Source organism: Homalodisca vitripennis, chromosome 3 (genome assembly GCF_021130785.1).
Source record: "Homalodisca vitripennis isolate AUS2020 chromosome 3, UT_GWSS_2.1, whole genome shotgun sequence".
In the NCBI taxonomy this organism is placed as follows: domain Eukaryota; kingdom Metazoa; phylum Arthropoda; class Insecta; order Hemiptera; family Cicadellidae; genus Homalodisca; species Homalodisca vitripennis.
The window spans coordinates 121,789,323-121,815,993 of NC_060209.1; the positions used below are offsets into that span (position 1 = coordinate 121,789,323).

The following is a 26,671-nucleotide window of genomic DNA, read 5'->3' on the forward strand; positions in this document are numbered from 1 at the left end:
TTCCAGCCTCTCAAGTGATATGATTCACTAACTATTATATTAAAAATTAGGAATTGTAAACATGGCTTGTTTATGTGTTAACTCAACTCTCAACATGAAAGATAATAACCGAACACATTTCTTGCCAACAGTCATTAACAGCTGTTTATAATACAACAAAGAGTTCAAAGAGAAAACATGTCAGCCCTCCTCGTCAAAATTGCAAGGTAGAACGTGATTAATTTGGTGCCTCCAGATCTGGCTGTCATCCATTAAGAGTCAGTAGTGGAGATGACCTCTTTAAGTACTCGTTCAATACTTCACTTATTTTGCGTCTTGAACAAGTCCCTGGCTTGTCTTGGGTGCCAACCTCTATAGTTCAGCAAGATGGATTATTAGATTCAGTTGTGGTGATCTTCGATTCCTTACACCTACCTGCAGATCCAGATTGATTCATATTCTTTGGGAAAAACATATCTTCATAAGGAGTCAGGTCCATGTTGATCAGTACCATCATGTCGACTTTACAACTGGTACAATTGGGGTTTCCTACTCTGAATGTCCAATCTTAGTTTTGATAGCCATTTCTTCCAGCCAATCGGGTTTCTTCTTATAAAAATTATTTCATACCCTCTTTCAGTTTATAATGTTCTATTGCCGATTTTACAAGACCAATGCCTTCAATGAATAAGTCGCTATGTTCGCTTATTAGTATAACTAAATCTGGTTTGCTGTTATTGCGAGAGGTTGTGATACTGGTCCAGTCTAACTTTATTTCTATCAGCTATTCTCTTCTAAACATATCATTGACCTTCACTCTGATAACTTACCGCTTACCGACAAATCTATAGTCGTAGTTACATTCTACAAAAACTACTCTCAGCGGTTTGATTATTTACGAGGTATAAGTGGAGAGCTCGACGATAGCTTTGGACATTTTTTCAATACTCAATCGTTTGAACTGATCATATGAAATTGTACCTAGAGCAACACCAATATATAATTCCATGTTAAAAAGCTTACCTTCGACCATGAGCTACACCATAAAATTATGGTTCATCAGTGAAGTTCATAGCGATCTTGTTAATTTGGTAAGGTTCCTCCGAGTCTGGTTCCCCATCAGGTTGAAGGACACATTATTTCCTCATCTTGGTTCTACAGACATAGGCGATGTAACCCAGCTTGCTAAAATAACTTCCACGTTATTAATTTTTGTCTTTTACTTTATTTATTTATTAACTCTTTCTTTCCCCTTGCTTAACTAGCTATTGATATAAATAAATAAACGTTTGATTTACAATTATTATTGAGTTTATTTGTCAAATACAGGGTTTTGTGAATTATACTGCCATGGGCACATAAAAAAAAATATATCCAACATATAAAATGTTTTGTTGCATGTTAGGTTTGAATTTATACAAAACTAGGTTTGAATTTTGAAAGATTTTGAATCTTAAATTGGGTAGATCTTACTTGAGTTCAAATCCAGTTTTACTTTATATGTTCCATTGACAATTATTCATCTTCCAATCATCCTTGTCGGTTTAGTGTAGATTTAATACTGGTAGTAATAATACTTACAGATCTGAGAGTTCTGGTTGCCATCCAATATTCAAGTGTTCATCATCTAATAAATGTCTTTTCTGTTCTTGGATTCAAAAATCGAGATTCACCAATTTAATACAAATAATAAAAAGTATTACTGTATTTAATAACTCAAATGTTGATTAACTTTGATGAAAAAAGGTTCTTCTCAGTCTCATATTAGGTCATGATTCCAAAGAATAAAATTCTATTATTTTCAAGTCACCAGCTGATCTAAATTCACTTTATAACTCCAGGTGTTGTAAACTTACTTCGCATTACAATCTCCTTGATATTAAGATTTAATGTATTCTGTGGTATTTGATCTAAAGAAATTACTTTATTTTATCTGATGATTCAATTTTACAATAGTTTATGTATTTCTATCTTATATGTATGATAATTTGTTTTATGTTAATTTTAACTCTAAAATAGGTTGCTAGTTTATCTTAATTTTAAAATCTATTGATTTATATATGTTTATTGTAAGTTATCCAAATTGTATGGGTGTATGTTCTTCTTCTTGTGTGGATTTGTGTGTGTGTGTGTGTGTGTGTGTGTGCGTGCGTGCGTGCGTGCGTGCGTGCGTGCGTGCGTGCGTGCGTGCGTGCGTGTGTGTGTGTGTGTGTGTGTGTTGTGTGTGTGTGTTGTGTGTGTGTGTGTTGTGTGTGTGTTGTGTGTGTGTGTGTGTGTGTTGTGTGTGTGTTGTGTGTGTGTTGTGTGTGTGTTTGTGTGTTTTTTACAGAGTTTACAAAAACCTTTATTTCCAAAACTTACATAAATTTACAGAGTCAGGTGCTTGGAAGCACGTGTGACTTATTTTTACAATATTATGCAATACACTAAGACAAAATATACATGCAGTTGGGCAACTCAATGTTTTTTTTTCTTATTTTTTATGTTTTCTTTTCTTCCACCATGGTGCACAAATACTATACTCAGTCCATAACATATACTTAATTTACAATCCAGATTTCAACAAGAAACCTTCTCACAAAAACGAGGTAAAAAATTGACAAGCATAAATATATTCAGTTTTAACAAATAAATAAACATATAAATAATCAAAATGCTAAATATCAATTTTCAATTTTTCAATTTTTTGGCCAGAAACACCTTCCATCTCCATGAACAGCCCAACAACAGTAAATCAACAAACAATATTCAAAATATCAACAAGCATAAATTTATAGATAGATTTAACAAACAAATAATTATCAAAAACAGCAATAGGGTATTATAATTTCAAAATATCAACAACAAGCATAAATATATAAAAGATAACAAAATAACAAACATATATAGTAAACAGTAAATATATAACAGTAAACATATAACAATAAATATCTAACAATAAATATACAACAGTAGATGTGTAACAATAAAAATAAATTATAATATATAAATAAATAAAGACTCTCAATAAAAACTATAATTTTCTTCACTGTTTACAACATACCCCCCTACTTTCATTTTAAATTTCGGTTTGGTTTCAAAAAATTAGATCATTACCCATATTTAATATGCATTTGTTTATTATCTTAAGACCCATATAGCTGAACTGTTTTTTCGTGCAATTTCTTTGGAATAACAAGGAACTTTTATAGAAATTATATGCGATAGTCTTGTATTGATGTTATATCTTTTTATTTCGTATCTATCGATATTCTTGTGCATATGAATCGCCGAACACATTATATAGAGCTTACTTAAAGTTAAAATATTGTTATCTTTAAATACGTGTGATTACTCTTTCAAATTTCTTTCAAACTAAAAACATTCCTAATAGCATATCGCTGGGCCATAACAATTGGATTTAAAACAGTAGCACTGCTGCCCCCATAAATGAATTATGCCATATCTTAAGACACACCTCAAACCACGAAAAATACAGCTTTAAATAGGTAATTTACGATATATCAAGGAATTCTCTCATGTAGAATAGTGCATAATTAATCTTTCTTAATTTTTTTACTAAGTGATTACTGTAAACATCCCATTTTAAACATCCTATCTATGATCAATCCCAAATACTTTATGTCACTCACAATTTCCAATAGGTTCACACACACATTCATATAAACAGAGATGCTTATGGCAATAGAATTTAAAATCTACCTGCAAAATCTTTGCATGTCCTATCTCTTTCTGAGTAAAATATGCATTTTGTTTTACTAACATTAATTAACAGGCCTGTGGTCTACAAGCCATTTTGATATTGCACTCAAATCATCTGATATTGATATCCTTAACCTATTTTTATTATACGATGAATACACCAGAGCTGTATCATCAGCATATGCAAAATATCTGAGAGTTTAGTCTTAATTTCAATAATTCATTGATATATATAATAAACAGGAGGGGTCCAAGAACACCTCCTTGTGCCACTTCCATATTGCAACTGTAAAGTTCCGCTTATGTGATCCTCAATTTTAACTGCTTGTTTTCGGTGTTTACAAAATGACCATATCCAGGATAATGCATTATTTCTAATTCCATAACTAATCATCTGCTTCAGCAAAATGTCAATATCCACCAAATCAAACACTCTCTGAAAATCAAGGTAAATTGCAGCAGTAAACTTGTTTTTATCCAACGACTCAGCAATATGTTGAATATGACTTTCTAAGGCGATATCAGTACCCCTTTTAGGTAAAAATCCAAACTGATTATCAGCTATTATAGAATTTCTTAAAAAATATTCTAATAACTGACACTTGGATGACGGACTCAAAGATTTTAGCTATTGTGTTAATCAAAGATATGGGACGATACGATGACAACTCATGTGGGCTTCCAGACTTAAAAATAGGTACAACGGTTGATGCAACCTTAAAAGCATCAGGGAACACACCCTGCATTAACGATTGCGAAAATATATGAAACAATACAGGAACAAAAATATTTAAATTTTTTTTTTATAGTCATTATATACTAATCCCATCTATTCCACAGCTTTTTTTTGTTTTTCATTTGTGTTGTTATTTGTTGGATGCAATTTTCTGATACCCAGAAAGTTTTCTAAATAACAATTTAACTGCGGGAAATGTAGTTCATTAAACAGATCACAACCAAAAGATTCTTTCCCTTAACTTAGCTGTAACATTTACAAAATATTCATTTAAAATTCTCAGCAATGGCAATCTCATTGCTTTTTTACCTCTGTCAAAACCCCCCATTGCAAAGAACTTTATTTATTTTACTTGTTTTCTGACGCATAATACTTTTAACAATTTTTCCAAATATTTTTTTGTATCTCCATTGCTTTGCTCTACCAATGAGGAATAATATTCAAATTTTAGCCTGCTTTATTTGATTACATACCATTCTAGACAAATTATTATAGCGTGTCTTATGAAACATATTACTTCTATCTCTGGCGTATAATTTAAATAAATAATTTTTTTCTATTTTACTAATTGCACTAATTCATCCGTTTATCCATGGATTTCGCCTCCTATTATTGCTATTTAATCTTTTTAATCTACAAGATGCATCATAACATAAATAAATAAACATTGTAAAAAAACGTTTATATAAACACTTTCATTTACATCATACATTCATAAACATGAGACCAATCAGCAAACAGAAAGCCTAGCTTGAAGTTTACTATAATCTACTACTTTACAAAAATTACATTTTGGATATTTATTTATATTAGGTAAATTATTTTTAATACATAATATGTTTGCGTAATGATCAGTAATACCTGTCTGAATTACTCTACAATCAAAACTTAAAGCCTTTGTATTTCGAATCAATACATGATCCAAACATGAAAACAGAATTATTGACTATTCTAGTAGGTGACTGGACATAATTTATATAACCATAAGAAGACAATAAATCAATATACTTGGGGACCGGAACCTACATTTTTAAGAGTAAATATGTTTAAAATCGCCAATTATGAAAGTTGGGTCATGTGTAATTTTTAATATGTCTTCAAATTCATCCTTAAATTTCGAAAATATAAATTTACATGATCTAATAAAATCATGTGTGTGTGTGTGTGTGTGTGCGCCGTGCGTGCGTGCGTGTGTGTGTGTGTGTGTGTACATATATGTGCTATAAACTCCTTTAGTTATTTATTAATCTTTTATAAACAAACATAAAATAATATGAACTATTAACTTTTCAAAACAAAACTGTAATAACGTTTTGTTGATGAACTTACAGTCCTTAGCACGATGCCCACTATTTCTACATCTGTAATATCTTCCAGTAGGTTGATTACTTGGTCTTTTAGGAGTTTGTGGTAAGAGTCCACCGTAAAATGGTTGTATCATATTGCACAGATTGAACTGACCCAATCCTTCAGGTGTAGCAATCTCAAAAAACGCTATCTAATTATATGACTTGAAAAGTTTTTGGTGTAGTATCCTGCAGTAGCCTAGTCCGTATTTCCAAATCTCTTAACCTCTGAATAAATTGTAAATTTAACAACAATTCTGGTACCGACCACCCACACTCAATGTTAAATACAATAATTCGTTGTCAACTATTTTTAGTTCAGCAGCAAATTGTGTCACTGTTTCCCAATCTGATTGGACTTTACAGATGAATTTGTGTTGTCTAGCCCATAAACTACATTGTGGTTGCAGGAAATGTCACAAAACATTTACAAGCTATGAGTAAGTTTTCTCCTTCGGATTTCCTAGTGCGCCTAGAGATCTTAGAACTTTGATGTAGAAGAGGTCTGTCTTAATACATGTAAACTTCCAATTTTTCCTCCTTAATGTTCTTAATGTACAACAAAATCTCCAAATGGTTGATAGAAATTCTCATCATTGTTAAAGAGTGTGAAATGAATACTAGAGGTGGAATTATTTATACATTGTGTAGAAATTTGGGTAGTCACAGTTGTTTTATTAACAGCATCCGCCAATATTTTTTTCTGATATGCATTAACTTTCAGTCTGAGTTAAAAACAATATAGTTCCTGCACTTTACAACAGTAATCAATCTCTGAAGTAGTATCAACAGCTGTACCTTGTTTCATCGTCTCTTGCAGACGTTCAAACCATTCCCAGATTTCATGAACAGCCGATAACCTGTCATCCAGATGTTGTAGTGTCAAGTTTGTAACATCTAACTGTGGAATAGATCTCTGCAACCGTCTTTTGCAAATGGAACATAGATCCTCTAACAGATGCTTCCGAGGTGGCATTTCTGTTTTTGGCTCTTTGCTAACTCAACTCGCAATATAAACATAATATTCAATGGCATTTTTGGTCAACAATCAATAACAGCTGTTTATAATACAAAGAGTTAAAAGAGATATCACTTACGCTCAGCAAATAACATTTGTGTGATATGAAAAAAAGCAATTTAAAATAATTTAATAAAAAGTGAATTCGTCCCATCTGTTATAAGAACAAGAAGAGCTTTTTTTAATGGTAAGAGGACTATAAAAAGATTACAAGATTCATGATTAAACTGTTAATATATGATAGTGTGCATGATTTGTTGCTTAGTTGTTTACTAACAGTTGTTTACTGCTACAACTCTCACTCGGTGTAGTGTAATGGCTCTATTCTCTTAATTTTTTTAGTTGAATTGAAAACATCTTTATTCATTAAGGTACTTGTATTATGTACAAGAATGTTGTCAAGCTCTATTGTTAGAGCTCAATTTTCAAGAAATTATATATACAGTAATTAGATATATTACATGGTTAACTGTAAGTTCTCAGTTAAAACTATTATATAATTATAAATCATATTTTAAAATAAAATATATATGATTAACATTGTCATATATTGCAAGTCTTATCTTTGGTGTACAATGGATGTTCAAGTAGATAATTTTTAAAGTTATCTTAAAATTGTTTTATTTTTTTATTTTTGGCAATTTCAGAAGAAATCTGCTTTCCTGATGTTTAGGTTTCTTTTGAACAATTGTAAATTGTGATGATCATCTGCAGTATTCTCTCTTTTTCTGGTATGATAGTGTGGAGGTTCTCCAGTAGTGTTAAAATCTGGTATGAATGATTGACTGCCAAACTTGTTTCATAGGCCTACATCATTATGTGTTGGTCCTTAAAATGCTACCTAAAAATGAAGTATAATCTAAATCCAAAATTTAATTTTTTGCAAGATTAATATTCAGCCCAAATTTTTCCTCGATGTTGCCCAATATGTGCTGATTCCAAAAGATAGTACAACGTATGAAGGCAAAATATACTATGGGTAATGTTGATCTTGAACAAATTGTTGATAATCTGTAAAGCGTATAAATTACTGAAGAGAGTTTTTGTATGACATGTCTAAGATGTTTGTCTCAGCTAAGATGTCCAGTCCAAACACATCAATTCCATAAACATACTAAGGCCCAAAGCCCTAAGGATCTTGGATTTAAAATTACTGTCCCAGTAAATAGTAATTTAATAATTTAGAGTCTATAATTTAATTCCTTAATATTATATATGATAATTTCTAGTAATATGATTTGCGGTGATGTTTTCTAATTACTTTCTCTATCATAGGTCATCTAAGTCATAAAGATATGAGTGAGTTTATTAAGTAGGTTTATAAAGCTGTACAGTTGAACAGAAAGTCATATAAGTGCTGAATAGCCAGCTGTCTCCATGTCTGTTATTTATAAGTAACAGATCAATGGAGAACTATGTCATTGATTCTTCTACCACACAAACACTACACTGTTCAAGTCTCTTTTATAATTTTGATGTTAAGATTCAACTGATTTTTGTTCCTTCAGTTACTGTAAATTTGCCTTCCCATTAATGCCTTTTAAAACCAAATTCTATACTCTGCATGTACACACATTCACAATTTTGTTCATTTAGTAAAATCCAGAATAACTTAACTGGTTTGCCTTGTTGCTACGATATTGAAATAAGAAGTGTTGTTACTATCAAGCTTACTCTATGCTTTTACACTATAAATGTAAACAAATCGAAAATAGTAGTTAAAGTGATTAAACATATATGGTTGTGCTGTCATAAAAATTGTTTACACAGAACAGTTGATTACATTTAACAGGCTCTTTCGATTAATATTTGACCAGCTTTAGAGATCAAGATGGGATTTTATCTGCTCTAGAGGCCATTGGAGCGTAGCCCAGAGGAATTTTTGAAATAATAATAAACCTATTATAATCATCTCAGGAACCGTAAGAATGTCCATGTAAAATTTCAGTATAATCACTTGAATAATTTACACGTGAAAGCAATACAAGCAAACAAAGGCACTTTCACATTTATAATATTATTAGGATTAGAATTAGATAAGTATGATTTAGTGAATAATATTTTTAAACACAAAAATAGCATTTTGATGTATTGATGTGCTGGATAGAGTGAAAATTTGTCCCAACTGAAACTGCTCTCTAAACTGCTTCTCATGATTTCTTCAGCCCCCAGACATATTGTAACGCTCTTCTTTTGTAGAGAGAAAATCGTGTGAAAGTTTGCGGTGCTATAGAAACTCCAAAATATTATAAGCCATGCCTTACCCTTGATTAAAGTAAAAAGGACTCTGTAACTCAGTCTGATCAGTTCCTCAAAGGAAAATCTAGAGAGCTACCTCAGGTCAAATATTATTAAATTAAGCTGTTTTCAGGGATGATTAATATGTGATTCTCATTTGTGATCAGATTCAAGGTGAGTGGCGAGGAGAAAATTTTGAATTATTTAATTTATTTTTTGATAATTTTGAAGTTCAACTATATTAATTCTCTAATGTCTATTATGTAATTTGCAAAAAAATACCCTATTAATTGTCTACTTAAATTACATTCAAACTTAGATGGTTAAAAAGATTTATTTTAGACTTCTTTGAACTTTTTCTCAGTTTTTTTACATCTATATATAGTAATAATGAAGTGCAGTGGAACCTCGATATATCGAACCTCAAGGGTAAATATAAAGGTTCAATATAAAGAGTATTTCGATATAATGGGGTTCGATATATCAAGGCTGTTTGGGAAAGACTTTGATATACAGTATAGAGGTTTACAATTGTTCTGTTATTCATTACATTAAGGTAAATCTGCAGTCTTCGATGTAAACATGACCACAAAAGCTACAATAATAATGTAGGCTTGATTATGAATATTTATCGGGAAATGTGTAGTAAGAAATTGTAACAAGTATTGTACATAAATTCAAATTTATTCATTTTAATAAAACATACAGTATTACAGTATAAATGGGAACATGATATAGTAATTGAAAAAGTTATATAAATACAATACGTTTGCCATTGCACTTTTACACAAAATATTGTCACAGTTGAAAATCCAATGCGCATAGATCTTAGTTAACTTAAATTTGTCCTTATCAAACTGATTACTAAGTATGAAGTGTTGATTCACCACTTCAAACAAAGAAAACAACAGAAAACAAAGGAGTTCCGTTTATGGGGGTTTCAAGTTTTGACATGAATAATACGGTACTGTACTTCAGTTCATCGCACTGATTTACTGAAACCAATATATTGAGGCTATTTAGATTAAACCTCGACTATATAGAGGTAAAGTGAGCATTGCAGTTGGCGGCACATTCTCACAACTTTGAATGTGGGACAAAACTTTGATTTATCTAGAAATTCTACATATTGTGATGCCGATATATCAAGGTTCCACTGTATACATAATTGGAAATCTTTGTATAATTAAAAGTTTTATATTGGTACTTTGAGCCAATAAACTAATCCACTGTATATAAAAATAGTTTTAAATTATTTTAAAATACATGCCAGTTAACCAATCCATGCCAAAAAGCTCTTTATTTTAAATGTTGCTAAAAATCCTTGAACTGAATATCCAAACATATCCTGCAGAAGTAGTCAATCAGAGATATAGTATACCTGGTTAAGTAACTTATAATCAGAAAGTATGTTTTCCTGCTATAAAGAGTTAAACCATTTAATTTCTGTGGCCTTAAAAATCTTATTATAAAGGTTAAAGAAAGATATATAGAATATTTGTTGACAGAGCTATACTCTGAGTTTTCTTATATATAAAGACAACATTGCAGGTTAAACTAAAATGTTTATGAATGGATGAACATAGGCCTATTCTTATTTCAAAAATCCCTCCACGCTACACCCCGGTGTTATTTTTGTGCTGTTGGTCACTAAAGCAGTGCAAAATCCCATTTGTCTCTAAAGTTTTGAAATATTAATTGAAAGAGTCTTGCCAAAAATGTAATCAAATGTTCTGTGTAAGCATTGTGTATTATTTTGGATTTGTTTACATTTTTGTGAGTAAATTCTTTAAAGAATAACCATTATTTTTAACACAGTTTTAGATTCCAACGATTATGTAAGTACTCATTTACATTAGAAAATATCCTAAAACATAAGATAGAATTTGACTCACAAGACTCCCTTTATAATGAAAATATAAGCAAGCCATTTTTACAAATCCATTTGTTTGTGTACGAAGTTGTTTAGTAACCTTTTTTTCATTATAACATTGTTACCAATAAATCAATGTTGAAATTTTTACTCTATTATAATTAAAATATAAGTTTGGTGGTGGAAACAAAAATAAACCCTATAAATTTTAAGGCTCAAATATCCTTATTTTTAAAGTTTTGCTAAAACCCTTCCACTGGGTTTCAAGACTAATTTTCCGAATTAACTTGTGAATACGTGATAAGTCATAACATAATGTTAAGTCTTACTACATTTCTCACTGTACTGTACATAAAATTTACAATTCATATCAAATAATTACTTATTTACATGACCCTTATACAATGCATTGGAACATTTTTATATATCACTCTTAGGTACGGCTTTATGGTTGACTTTTGTAATGGTCTATTACATGACGGATAATAATGAAAGGATTAAGGTATAATTGAGAACTAATGATAGTTGTATGTAATATTTAATATAAAATGAAACAATTAATGACTAGAATCTGTGTTATAGGTGGGAGCTGAGCGGCAAGTTTCCTTTGACAATGGGCTCGATGGATCTGTGGCGGAGGACTGTTTCTTTGCAATGAGAGCATTCCAGAAAGGCTTTTCCTTTGCTTTTGTTGATGGTGAAATGTGGGAGAAGTCACCATTTTCCCTGTGGGATTTTGTACAACAACGAAAGAGGTGAGTTTTAATGTTAATTAATTGTAATAATATGCAAACGGTAACATTAAGATTAAAAAATTGGTACCTTCCAAACCAGATATGAACATTGTTGCTGGTTGTTACTCTCATTATTCAAGAATGGCATTGGAAGGAGTTTGTTTGTAACAAAAGTATCCAAACATTTTAGGACTTTTAGTGTTCATTATTCTATTATCCAACCTAGCAATCCTACGTTGGGATACCAACCCCCATACCCAATATTTTCCTACAAATTGTATTAATAAACACAATTGTAAATTTAATAAAAAAAACACACTTTTAATTAATTAACATCAGATAACCATTAACATACAGGGTGTATCAAAAAGAATCATCCGATTTGGCATGTGTATAATTCGAACAGTAGTAAACATATACAATTACTAATTTTTTTGGCTGAAAGGGAAACTCAAAAAGTTTTTTTTCATACCTTCTCAAAGGTGTTCAATATGTCCACCTTTAGATAAACGGCATATGTGTATGCAGTATTCAAATTCATCCCACACTGCAGCGAGCATGTTCTGAGTTACTGATTCCACTGCTGTTGTAATGCGATTCCTCAGCTCATCCATTGTTGGTAGCGGAGGCACATATACAGAGTCTTTGATGAAACCCCTCAAGAAAAATCACATACAGTAAGGTCCGATGACCTTGGAGGCCAGAAATGTAAGGATGCGTCATTTTGTCCAGTTCGGCCGATCCACCGGTCACGAATTCTTTGATTTAAAAATTGCCGGACTGCCAGATGCCAATGTGGCGTTGCTCCGTCCTGTTGGTAAATGAAGTCGTTCGAATCAGTCTCCAATTAGGGGAAAAGATAATTCTCAAGCATATCGAGATATGTTATTCCTGTAAAAGTGTTCTCAGCAAAGAAAAATGGACCGTACACCTTTTCCCGTGAAACCATGCAAAACACATTAAATTTTGGAGAGTCTCTCTCATGTTGCACAATTTCAAGTGGTTTTTCTGTGCCCCATATTCTAACGTTATGGCAGTTTACCTTTCCATTTAAATGAAATGTTGCCTCATCACTAAACACTATGCATGATACAAAATGTTCATCGTCCATCATCTTATCAAGAACGAAGTTACAAAACTCCACGCGTCGTTTTTTATCACCCTCACGAAGAGCTTGCAGTATCTGAAGTCTGTATCCTTTCATACGTAATCGTCGACGCAACGCATGCCAGACGGACATAGGAGGCATGTTGAGCTGTCAAGCAGCGCGGCGAACAGATTTCTGAGGGCTGCGTGTGAAACAATGGCGGACGTGCTCCACGTCTTCATTGACACTCTGGGACGGCCCTTGTTTCCCAGTGACTTGCCTTTGCACAGGCAACCTATGTCTTGAAATTGTGCATACCATCTTCTAATGCTCTGTGATGTAGGAGGATCAACACCATACTTATTAAGAAAGTCACGCTGAACAGTTATTACAGACTCACACTGCGAAAAACGTAGAACACAAAACGCATTTTGTGGTGCAGACGCCATTTCCCCTAGAAATGAAGTAGGCGTTCACTCAAGCGCGCTGCTGCTACCTAGCGGGAACCATGTAAAACTTTAAAAGATACTCTTTTCAACAGTACGTTGTTGGCGCATTTAGCTCAACAAACAGAATAGTTATAATTTTATTAAATTTGATGATTCTTTTTGATGTATAAAATAGCATTTTGAGGCCTTTAGCATTTTTTTTTTTGTTTTATTAACGTACTTGTGTATTACATACTTGTACTTAAATATTTATATTCAAAGAACATATCCTAACTGTCTTCTTCAAGCCAAAGTCATTCTCTATTTGGACTGCTGGTTGGAGGTCCCAGGATTAGTCTACACACAAGGGTTCAAGAATCCATTTTAAATCTCTGAAATTGGCTTTTAAGCATCAACCTCTTGTTGAATTCAAGCAAAACTTTTGTTATTAAATTTGTGACCAAAAAAACTGTCCTTAAGAAATATCTTTGAAGAAGTTTGAGATTAGGGATGTTTTTTGGTGAAGTTTTTGGGGCCTCACAGTCAACAATGACTTGTTATGGACTTCTCATTTATTTCAGCTTTGTTTCAGTCTTAGTCGGATAAGAAGTGCCCTCAAAACATTACATCCATTAGCAGAGATTACATCGTTGTTGGTGGTATATCACGGATATTTCTCATCTGTTGCATTGTATTGGATTGAGGTGTAGAGTGGTTCCCTCATGCTTCAGTCTTCTTAAACAAAAGAGAGCCGTTCAGATAAAGGAACACCTTTATTAAATTCCTTCTTTATCAACAAAGCGATAATATCTGTGATTTATCACCAGCTCTCTGGAGCTTGAAATGTACTCTTTACACATTATGTGGCATTGCCTCAGAAGATAGGCTCATATGTTGGGAGTTTTGTTTTGTAATAGAATATCTACATAAGTTAGAGCTAGTTCTCTTGAAGAATTCTAAACTTCAAATCAAAAAGTTTTAATAGAAAAAGAATTGTTTGAATTAGAGAAATTTGTCTATTCTTAGATATATTATATTGTAAGCTATGTTGTATAGAATCAATCCTTTTTATATATGTATATGTAGTGTGTGTGTGTGTGTGTGTGTGTGTGTGTGTGTGTGTGTGTGTGCGTGCGTGTGTGTGTGATTTATTACATCGTGAAACGTGATGAATGAGTTATATAATATAACTTTGCATGCATTCAATAATAAACACGCTTGAGCATGAAATTTGGAAGGAAACCTTAATATCACCATGATAAGTTTTAGAAATGGTAGCTTCTTTAACTAAATGGATCCTAGCATAATTTAATTATTGAATCTGGTTTTTAAACATGGGGTTGCCACTTGCCTTATGTGGTTGAATTAAACTGAATAACAAACTTAAGTTTCATATTTACAAGAATTTGTACCAAATATGGCAAAAGCTGACAAAAAATACAGCCTCTATAGTTTTACAAAGGAACAGTATTGAAGTGTCTGTTGCACGGTCGAGTATTAGTCTTTTATATTCAACCAATAAAAAAGTAAACTCTTTATCATTCACTGAAATAATTTAAATTGGACATCTCTTGACTGGTTCTCCATTCCCCTAAACCATTACATACCATCTAAGGGGAACATTTTAGCATGAGGTTTTTTATTAGACTGAGTTCACAGACGTTTGTAGTAATTTCTTGCTTTTTAATATTTCCTTTTGTTAACTTCTTTATAATATGAAAGAAAACTAACTGAATAATATTTTTAGACCTGCTCAACATTTCAAATTAATAGTCTTGAAGAATCAATATTAAATATTCTTAGTACAAATTCAAAGTCACATGATGGTTACAGGGAATACTGTTAGTGGTGCTCTGTTAATAGTTACTTAGTTAATGTGTTAATCTGTACAGGTGGCTACAAGGCATACTGCTGGTGGTGCATTCAAAACAGTTGGCTATCAAAAACAAGATCCTGCTGGCAATTTCCTGCTACTCCTGGGTGACCATGCCTCTGTCCACCTCCAACATCGTGTTGGCAGCTTTATGCCCCATCCCTTGCCCTGCGATCATGGACTTTCTCTGTGCTTTCATTGGAGCTGTCAATATCTATATGTACGTCTTCGGAGTCGTTAAGTCCTTCTCCCTCTACCGCTTCGGTCTACTACGGTTCACACTATGTATTTGTGGAGCGCTGTGTACCATCCCGGTCAATGTGTGCATTGAAAATGTTGCTGTTATATGGGGACTTTTTGGTAATAAACATAAATTTTATGTTGTTAATAAGGAGCTAAGGCCGCCAGTCAGTGTGTAGTCCAGTTTAGTTTCCCATTCCATTGGCACAAAGTCACCCTTTCATCAATCCACCACCACGGCTTTGTTTATCTGACTACACAGGGTAACTATTATGTTGTTTTGTTTAAGTTGTTATTCATTGTAAAATACTCGAGACTGATTTTATATATTTTTTTGTAAATAGTTTATTATTCATTATATATTTACAATTTTGTTTTCAACATGACAATTTTAGCCATCATTTTCAGCGTCATAAGTATTTCTGTTTTCATTGTAAAGTACTGAAATAAAAATTAGATAAAATGATATTATGAAAGATAATTGTTATATTTTTAATTCTTTGTATATTAACACAATATGTTTAAGAAAATTATTCTTAAAATACAGTAAATTTCAGGAAAGATTTTACCAATTTCTATAAAAAAATATGGAGTTCATTAAGTTATTATCATTCCAATTTGGTGGTGTCACAATTATTTAGAATTTTTCACTAATATAAAGTTAAAATTTTTCCTATGATTCTTCCATAAGTGTTCCACCCAAGTCAGATCAACATGGACCTGTTCTGTTATTAGTACTTATCTGCCATTGAATGTAAGCGGAGCTCCTCGAACAAAACAAAGCTGAGAGATCGGTGGGCAGTGTGAGTGTGTGTGTACGTCTTGTATATAAGTGTCATCATAATAATGTAATAACATTCATTTTGTAATGTTACACAGTGTTATTTGTATAATTTTCTGCGTATTAGATTTTCTAATTTATTTATATATTAAAGCTTAGGTACTTAAATAATCCTAAGCAGCATGACTATTAAGATCTTTTTTAAATAAAACATTGTATTTGTTTGCTTTAGCAAGATAAAATTCTTTTAATTGATTATATTTTTATTTATTTTGGATATATATCTAGAAAATATCTGTATATTATGGGCAGAATCAATAATAAATTAGATGGCAGAAAGGGTAGGCACATACTTGGGTAACTCAAATGTGAGAAAGTTGTATTTATTGGTGTTCTTATAGACTCTGCCCATTATTTCATTTCCTTTCATGTAATAAATAATGTGGTCAAGAAAGATAAGGTCAAGTAAACATGTGTTTTTACAAGAGTAGATTTTAACTTGTGAGAATAACACAGCTATATATTATTGACCTCCTCCAAATGTGAGCTACAAAGATGAAGCAGCTTATTGATAATAGTCTGTGTTTGTTTAATTACAAACCCCTACAAGTACTATCATTCACTCATCCACTCACTGTAAACTCACTTCAATAAAAAATGTATATAAATACTTATATTATGTTGTTTACGTCTATGTGATAACAATAGAACTTTTAGTTCACAAAATTAAATACAACTAAAATTTTTATTTTTTAAAGTTGGTGTTTGGATATATATCAATAAACAATAGTTTTACTTTTAAATAGACATAAAAATCATGATTTTTAATAATGTTAATTTCTAAATTTATTTTAAAAATACAAAATTGCCATTTTTATTTGCAGTATTTTAGTGCAACTGAGGAGGGGGGCCTTATATAGCTTTCAACCCATGCATTGTCATCATTCGGTTGATCCTGAATTTTATTTCTTGTACAGGATCTTCCACTTAGCCAAATTGGAGAGAAGGAAGAATAATTTGAGTTTGTTTTATTGATTGACCTTCAACTTCCTTGTCATTTTTATTTAAACGTATTAAGGATATAGTTTTATATTTTAAATTCAATAGCACTGCTGTAAAATCAATAAATTGTTAATTGTTCACTATATAAGAAACAAGTCAGCAACAGTAATAATTATTGTATTTGAATATTTGTAACATCAACAACTATTTGTAACAAAATTATTTTCTTTAAGAGAATAGATTTAATTTATCATCAGGAATGTATTAGGAATTATAAAAGTCTTCTAACTGTATAATTACAATGCATCTATAAAAAAGTTAACAATCTCCATACAGGCTTGGTGCCTTCAATTAAAATATTAAAATAGATTTATTTTCCATTTTTTAATGGAAGCGAACAAACTCAAAACCTAAAAATAACAAGTGCTAAAAGAAAACAAATACCATTTATATACATATGTTTATTTCTGAACCTCTTATTGCCTGAGGTGTTATTGTGATATATTATTAGAATTTTATAAATGTCTACAATGAGGAATTTTAAGTTTCTAGTAGGAAGTGCCAGTATATGATCTAAAGTACTAGAATATGGACACTCTGATATAACAGTTTCTTCTAATGCACTAGTTTTCTTAGTATGTACTGTACTAGTACCTGTACACTTGCAATGGCTGTATTAAATGCTCCAAAAATGATAAATTTGTGGCTAATCACTTTCATCTCTTAAATATAAAACTATTTATATCTGACCTTGATACTTTGTATTCTTCCTCTTTATTCATGAAACTATCAAATCAAGCTCAGTTCTATTTAATATATGATATTGTAATGTATCTTCTTAAACATAAAGTATTGCAGCCTATTGTTCATGGAATATATTAGATATAGGATTTTGTTCAAGTTACATTGACATATATATTGATTGTGTTGTTTTATTAATTTTTATTTTAGTTCATACATTTTTCTCTGCTAGTTTAGATATTTTATTATCAAGATAATGGTACAGCTTTAAAATTGCGGATGTTGTTATCGATATTACTTCTTAAAAGTTTGGTATTGCCATAAGAACTCTTTATAATTAAGTCTATCATGAATTTGTCATTTGTAAAATTGTAATTTGAGCATTTTTTTCTTATTTTCCTTAGGAACAAAAGCACTTTTTCATGTTATTGCTTGGTATATGTGTATATATATATATGAATCATAGTTGGAACAAAGTAAACTGCGTCAACTCTCTGTTGTTATGAGCAGAGGAATGTAGGAAAATGTATTAGATTTAGTATTTATTTGCTGCGTTATAAAAACGGGTCCACAGGTTATAAGACAGTATAATTTCATAGCTAAATATAGTGGAAATAATTTTTTAGCTTAATTTGTAAAATGTGAATAAGTAACCATGACACTTGAAAATCTTAACAAGACATTTTCTAAAAATTGCTACTTTATGGTAGAACATTTAAAATTATTTGTTAGTATTAACACTTCAAGGGTTTTATCTTTTTCTAATAAACTTCTTTTATCCTTCAAAAAAAGTATTAAAAATATTGGTTGAATATAATTGGCTGAGTATTAGCAAAGCCTATCACTTGAGAGGCTGGACATATTTAATTTGTCTGTCTATCCACACTTATCTCGAAAACGAACTGACCTACTTTAAATTTTATTTGAAGCTAACTTCTATATAGGCAACACTGAGTTCATTGATAATGCATGTTACTCCATGGAATTTGGTTGAGTGTTTTACAGAATACTTTTACATTGGTTTTATGGTCAAACAGTTAGTTAAAGCTAATATTCTAGTTTTTTTTAAATGCATTTATTAGCTGCCAAATTTGTACAAGTTTTCTTTTTAGCAGTGTATTCAATTTAAAATTTAAAGATTACAAAATATCAACTATTTGTGGTTTATTTTGTTACTAATTGTTTTATATTATTCCAATTTGTTTGAATCATAAATGTTAAGAGAAAAAGTATTAAAATTGTAATATTAACTCTCCTATTTAATTAGTTTAGTAAAATTGATCATTTAGACTTAAGCCTTGTTAGCTTGCTCACCTTTAAGAATATGCTATCTAATTATTTATGGGTTAGTTTGGATATTAATCATGTTTAAAGCACACATAAAACATATACTTATATCATCTCTACTTTTTGCTAAGAGAAATTAATTTGTACAAGTATTGTACAAGTTTTTTTCCCATGACTTATTAGAAGTTAATGAAACTTATTGTTTAATGCTTTTGAAATTAAAGTTCATGAATAAGTCATTTTCAACAATTTATTCTTTATATTATACAAGTAAAGCGTTCTTAAATGTTTGGTACATTTTACCCTTATTAATCTTTTATTGCCTGACATATGTTTCAGCGAATAATGCCAGTCACAGTTAAATTGGTCACATCACGGTGTTCCGTGGACTCATAGATTTTATACTTTAGTGTGCACAGTGACTGAGATATGCTGCAAAGCTTAATTCACTTAGATTTTGCCAGAAATGTTTATCTATGAACCATGAACAGCTTGATTAGTTTGTGAATATGAAGCTTTATATGCATGACGGATTTGCTTTAATTAGTTAAATAGTAGATTTTCCTTTTTTATTAACATGAGTTAAGAAGTTATTTTCAGCAGAAACTGCTTTTTACTTCAGGTCACCATTATGCAATCCTATTTAATAATTTTTAATTGTGGATTGTGCAAGCTTTATGCTGTCTGTCTTCTTTTATCCAGCTGTTCGTTATCTGCACATCAAACTTTAAAACTTGAGTTGTTGTATAATGGTCGACTATAGTGGTTTTAAATTTCAGTAATAGCCTTTTAGATTAAAATAAAAGTTTCAAATTGTTTTATGCTTTAAGAACGTTCTTCAGAACTAACGTGATAGCCATGAATTTGTCATGAAATTGTAGATATAGAATGATTGCATAGCCATTTGCTAATTCTTGTCATATTAGCCTATTAAAACTATGTCCCCAAAAAGTATTCTTAGGTAATAATTTTGAAGTTGCAATTTAAAGCAAAATAATTTGTTTACATTTTATCATGCTGTATCTATATTGTATTTAGTTTATAAATTATAGTATATAATAAGAGGTGTAAACAAATTTTACCTTGAAATATAAGAGAACCTGTTTTAATATAACTTTACTTTGTATTTTTATTCTTTTAGGCCCATTATTTAGGTATTAGTCAGTACTATGTAGTATGTTTCTCAAGCCTTCATGATTTTTGTCATAAACGACAAAACGTGACTATCAGTGAATTTTCATAAAGTTTTGTTTCAAACTTGTAAACCAGCTGAAGACAAGTAAAATGATCCAGCAGTCCTATTTAGTAAGTGATCCAGCAAGCCATTATTAGGGCGAAGTCATGTCCTTGTCTTCCACAAATTTGTGATTCACACATTTAAAAAATGGCCATGATTTGTTAAAAAGCGTTCTGTGTTCTGGTCAGCCTTCATCAACAGGAACCTCTAAAAACATTGAATGTGTGCAGTTAGCGATCAAAGCAGACAATGCCTTAATACCTTTTGGACATAAAATAAACCATTGTGGAAATTACTTTGAAGGAGACTAAAGTTTGGTTGTGATCGGTAAGCTAGTTTTTCAGTAGTATCAAAATATTGGATACTTTCCTAACAGCCCTTGTATAGTAACAAGTTTTTAACTGATAAAAACTAGTTTATTTTTAATCAAATAAAATATAGTACGTTTCAGATTAGTTTAAAAGAACCAGAAATAAACATTTATGGGAATTTTATAATAGAACCATGAAAGAATTGAAGCCCATCAATATTACACATTCTTTCATAAAACAAAACACGTTTTTCAATTTAAATGGTTCATTGCCGACAACACTTTTTTTTACAACTGGTATAAAAGGTTTTAAGATACATGAATAAACGCTATAAAAAGAAGTGTAAAGTATATGTTTCACAAAAAAAGTTTGTCCGTTAGGAATTAAAGCTATCCATTTTTAATGACTAGCTTTTTTAGTTTTTGTATTGGTTGGGAGATGGCTGAATAACCTCAAACTAAACCAACTACATTCATAAATTGTTTCCTATACTCTTTTTGGTCTAATAAAGATGCTGTATAGTTGTCTTATCGAGGAGTTAGTGCATATTCAATTTAACACAGTAAATAGTGCCCTATGATTTTTTTATAATTGTCAACTCCGTAGATCTGGCATGAAGCAGATAATTGTTAATTCTAGTCTGTGTATTTTGCATGTATTATAAGAAAGGTTTGTTTCTCCAAAGAACAAAACTTCAAAAGATGAAGCATTTTGAAAATGCTACAATTCTTTGAAAATTATAAAAGCCAGAGCAATAATTATATATCACGTTAAATTTGTAGTGTTGTATTACAGTTTTATACACAGCTTAAAAAGTTGTTAATGTTGATGGTTCAATAAATAACAAAAGTTTATAAAAACTAAGATTATCTTTATATATATATATATATATATATATATATATATATATATATATATATATATATATATATATAATATATAGTTCTTGTGTGCATGTGTATGTGACTGAACTCCTCCTAAGCGACTGGACCGATTTTAATGAAATTTTTTGTGTTTTCAATGGAATTTGAGAATGGTTTAGATTCACAATTTGGTCCAATTTAACAATAGTTTATTTAATTAATTTTTTAATTATAAATTGTTGTTGATGTTGGAGTGTTTTATATTGGATCCAACAGACTGCACTAAATTGTTATTGTAAAGTGCTTGATCAGTTGTGTAATGCAGGTTGCATAGAAGACGTCATTGCCTAATTTTAAATTTAGATTGCACCAATGATCAATAAACTATCTAATGCAATAAAAATACTATTAAACGCTATTATGAAAACAACCTCATTGTACAAATCCGTGAATGTTTGCACATAAGGTAATCAAATTTGGTTAGATCGAAGGTAAATGAAAAGAGACGAAAGAAGACGCTTTATGATCGAAATTGATTTCGTTGACACATTTTCTTGAAGGCACACTCCTCAATAATACTGCAAATATCTTGGACAGAACATTAATTTTAACAGACCGAATTTGATTCTTTATAACCTAATTGGTTTATTGAGATTCGTCCTTATAAATTAATTGTTCTGAATAACTTATCCACGAAAGATAGAGGCAGGAAATATGGTACATACCTTCATAATGCGCCCAAGAGGCTCACGAAGGAACAACTATCAATTATCTCAGCAATGTTTAGAATGTGATAGAAAAAGAATACGTGAATCTAGTGTACTGTTTTTCAACGGGAAATTGCGTGCGAAGCTGTGGGCAACTGCTAGTATGTTTGTAACCAGCTAAAAATCCTGCTTCCATAATATATTTTACAATTTATTTATACTGTACGAGGTCTGTCTGAAAAGTATCCATCCTGTGTTTATATTTTTTTCTCAGAGTGGCCTCTGCGGGTATGAGCTTGACCAGTAGTCCCTTACAAACTACCTGAATGCCGTGGTTTCTGTCTGAACACTGTGGGTCGCGCACAGCATGTATTTGTGTCTCATATGATTCCTCTCTTTGTCGCATTTGTGTACTCTTGAAAATTAACGAAAGAATTGATCAAGTTTTGCTTAAATTTTGGCAAGACTTGTACGGAGAAGATTGAAATTAGAGGCCTTAAAGGATGAAAGTACGGGTACAACACAGATAAAAGAATGGTAAAGGCGGTTTAAAAATGGCCGCACATCTGTTGATAGTAACCCTCGTTGTAGCCAACCTTCTTCACTGACAACAACAGAAAACATCGACTGTATACAACGTACAATTGAAAGTGATTGTTGATTGACTGTTCATGAAAACTATTGTTTAGGAAATTTGAATAAGATTTTAGGAATGACTCACGGGTGTGCAAAATTTATTCAAAAATTGCTCAAGACCAAGTAGACAAACCTTTGCTATAAAATCACTCTGGACAACTTGAAAATGGTCAGTGATGATGAAAATGTCAAGATTATTACTGGTGGTTAGTCGTGCATTTATGGGGTTACGATCAAAACTACACAAATTCATTGATCAGTTCCTTCAGTCATTTTCAATAATACACAAATGCAACAAATAGGAAAACATGTTAGACATAAACATACTCCCCCAAGGTGTTCAGTCAGAAACCACAGCATTCAGGTAGTTCATAAGGGACTATTAGTTACAGTCATACCCCGCAGAGGCTGCTCGGGCACGCTGGCACGAAGATATAAACATAGGTCGGATACTTTTCGGACAGATCTCATATTTTTGTTATATGACAGGTGTAATAGTCGGGAGTGTTAATAAAGGAAAATATTTTCAAAAAGAAAAACTTAAATGATCTCAAGTTAAACATAATGATAAAAAAATTAATGATATATTATTAAGGAATCAAAACAAGTGAGTTACCGTTGATTTTTAAAATATTCACGTAGTATAATAAGAGATGTAAAAATAAATGTGGTAACAAAAAAAATAATAAACAGATGATTCAAATAGACGACTTAAAGGCGTAGAGTAAACATAGAATTTAGAAAATAAGTAGAATGAAATTCAAATAATCTTTATTCATTAGATTGTACATCAATACAATGTCTTATTTAAAATACTAACCTTAAAGAACTAAACGTGAAGTATACGTTCTTATAAGTAATACAAATAAACTTCTCTATATACAATATTTTGTAAAATAGATAGTGCGAGTTTTTTTTACTCGTTTGTTGAATAAAGAGGTAATATTAGATATTTTTCACGATTTTCTAAAATTTTACAATATTAATAATATTTCTTTATATAAAATGGAAATTTTTTTAAATTTTTGTTACCATATACATGGATTTTTTTCAAAGAAGGTCAATCTATGGGTAGGTATGGACAAGTCATTTCTTAGCTTGTATTGTAACTATAATAATCTCCTCTCCGTGAGATAGAATTGGAGATTTTAAAAGATTTCAATATGCATTCATAGATATAATTGCTATAAATAGTAAACATTTTTAAAACTTTAAATTTGTCTATCTTGGTTATTCTTTTAAGTAGAAGCCGATCTCCTCTTTATTTTCTTATGGCTCATTTAAAAAAAAAATTAATAATCTATCCAAATTCTTTTTTGATGATCTACCATAGATAATGATTCCAAAAGATATATCAGAGTGAATATGGGCAAAATACACAAGTTTTAGAGTACCAAGGCCACAGAATATTGGATAATCTGTGCAGGGCATACAATTCAGAAGGCATTTTTTTAGCAACAGAATTAATGTGGAGATCCCAGGACAGTTTGTTGTTCATATGTAATCCAAGACATTTAGTGTGTTCAACTTGTTTAACACGTTCGCTACCAGGCGGCGCATATTTGCGCCGCTCGGGTCACCGTAACAGACCAACGTTACAAAATGTGGTTGTTCTACACAGACCGAGAATGATTGGTGTGAGACTAACCATAGACCAAGGATAAAATATTGTTGAATTGAGCTATAATTCAACAAAATAACCTAAAATGTACGTCTGTACTGTTCTTATTTGATATATTGCTGATTTGCGTAATTTTTACGGCGGCGCATATGTGGGACGCTCGGTCTATAGCATCAAAATCTTAACATAGACCAAGCGTTCCATATATGAGCCACTATTTATTTGCTCAATTACTGAAGGTTTTAGGGTAAGTTTCAATCAAACATGCATATCTTATTATGATAGTATTTTAATTCATGGTACAAAAGCTCAATCAACAGAGTCATAAATACAAGTTCATTGAATGTATTATTATACATATCTTATTAGGCTATAGGCCTACAATAATTTTAAGTTTAGAAATTAAAAAAGTAAAATATAAGAAAATTAAGTAGAAATAAAGTTTATTTTATTTCAAGGTACAAAAACATAAATGGGGTTCTTTTTACTCTACAAGACATAATACATGACTGTTAACCCATATGTCATAACTATTTAACAAAATAAGTGAACATTTATTAAATAAGTTATTAAATTTACACTTATATTCAGAATGTTCCACGCTACATTATATTTAAGTGCTCACATATTCATAGTCTAATTATTGTGCCACTGGTTATAACAAGTTGGCATGATAGGACGTAATTTTTAAGATATCCAGAGACCAAGCGTCCCACATGTGAGCCAGACATCCCCATAGACCAATACAAAAGTATCAATCCTCTAAAATAGACCAGTGATTTTTCATGGCAATAATAGTGGCATGCAAACAGCGGCGCAAATATGGGACGTCAGTCTATTTGAGGTGCCCCGAGCGGCGCATATTTGGGACGCCGGTGCACGGGAAGAAACCGTGCGGCTCATATTTGAGCCTGCTGGTCTGTGGGTATACGACTTTTCTTAACATGGTGGTAGCAAACGTGTTAAGTGTAGTACCGGTGAATCGTTATTCATTTAATGTTAAATTGCATATAATTAGTCTTTAATAAATTCAGCAAAAGCTGCTTAATTGAAAAATATTTTTGAATATGAGTAATGTTTTCCACAGCAGAAATCCCAATTTCAAGATTAGACTTGCCAGGTACTAATAGGTTTTCACCATCAGCTTAAAGACTTCCTTTAAGAATATTAGAAATTTCTCCAGGCAAGCCTTGTATATAGCAAAAAAAAAAAAAAAAAAATAGGAATGGGCTAAAGATTGAACCCTGTGGAATACCATTCTTCATATTTTTTTCAATCTGATTGAGTGGAAACTGATTGATTATAATTATTGATGTGTGTAATTTCAACAAACTGTTTCCCATCTGTTAAATATGATTTGACCCATAACAGAGGTGGGCCAGATATTCCCATTTTTATAAGTTTTCCAAATAATTCTAAGTGAGATATGCTGTCAAAAGCTTTACTTAGGTTCATGAATACACCAAGGACTTTGTTGCCCTTATGTATTGAATTAATTATTGTATAAATAACATTTGTAGCTGCAGATATTACAGAGTGATTAGTTCTAAAGCTATGTTGTTCTTTGTAAAAGAGATTATTATGCTCAAAAATCTAACTAATTGATTAAACGCTGATTTTACAAATATTTTAGATAATACTGGCAAAAACGTTACTGGTCTGTAATTAGCAATTTCAAATATATTTCCTTATTTATGCAGAGGTATAATTTTTGAAATTTTTCATTTATCAGAGAAAATTCCAGATATAAGAATGAATTTATCAAGTGTATGAGTGGCTTGATGAGATGCGGACAAACTTTCTATCAGTTATGGGAACTCCAGTCTATTGAATATTTATTTTAAAAATTGCCAATTAATTTTTCTAATTCCATCTCATATATTTATATCGAAATTTTACTGATTGATGACTTAGAACAGACATAGGTATTCTTATAGTACAAGATTTTATATTAGGAATAACTTTGCAGTTCACCATGTTTACATAGTGATAATTAAATAGGTTACTAATAAAACAAGGGTTTGTGTGAGGTCTATGATTAATTTCAATCTTCTCAATAACTTTATGTTCAATAATTTTATTATTAATATGTGAGTTGATTAAGTTGCATGTTGTTTTAGAAATATTTCTTGAATTAGTAATTTTATCATCAACAAATTTTTGTTTGACTTTACGTATTATCTTTTAATGTTTTGTTTAACAGCTTTGAAAGTTTAAACAGTTCTTTGTCT

General features: G+C 31.1%; 1 protein-coding gene across 1 annotated transcript in view; it reads left to right on the top strand.

Moving 5' to 3' along the window:
* LOC124357456 (beta-1,4-mannosyltransferase egh) overlaps positions 1–20,184 on the top strand; it is a 124,796-nt gene extending 104,612 nt beyond the window's left edge. Inside the window, exons 3-4 of the mRNA XM_046809278.1 lie at positions 11,475–11,647; positions 15,034–20,184. Of these exons, the coding sequence (XP_046665234.1) occupies positions 11,475–11,647; positions 15,034–15,433 (573 nt within the window). The 3' untranslated portion in view covers positions 15,434–20,184. The remainder of the gene's footprint in view (positions 1–11,474; positions 11,648–15,033) is intronic.
* Positions 20,185–26,671: the final 6,487 nt, after the last annotated feature.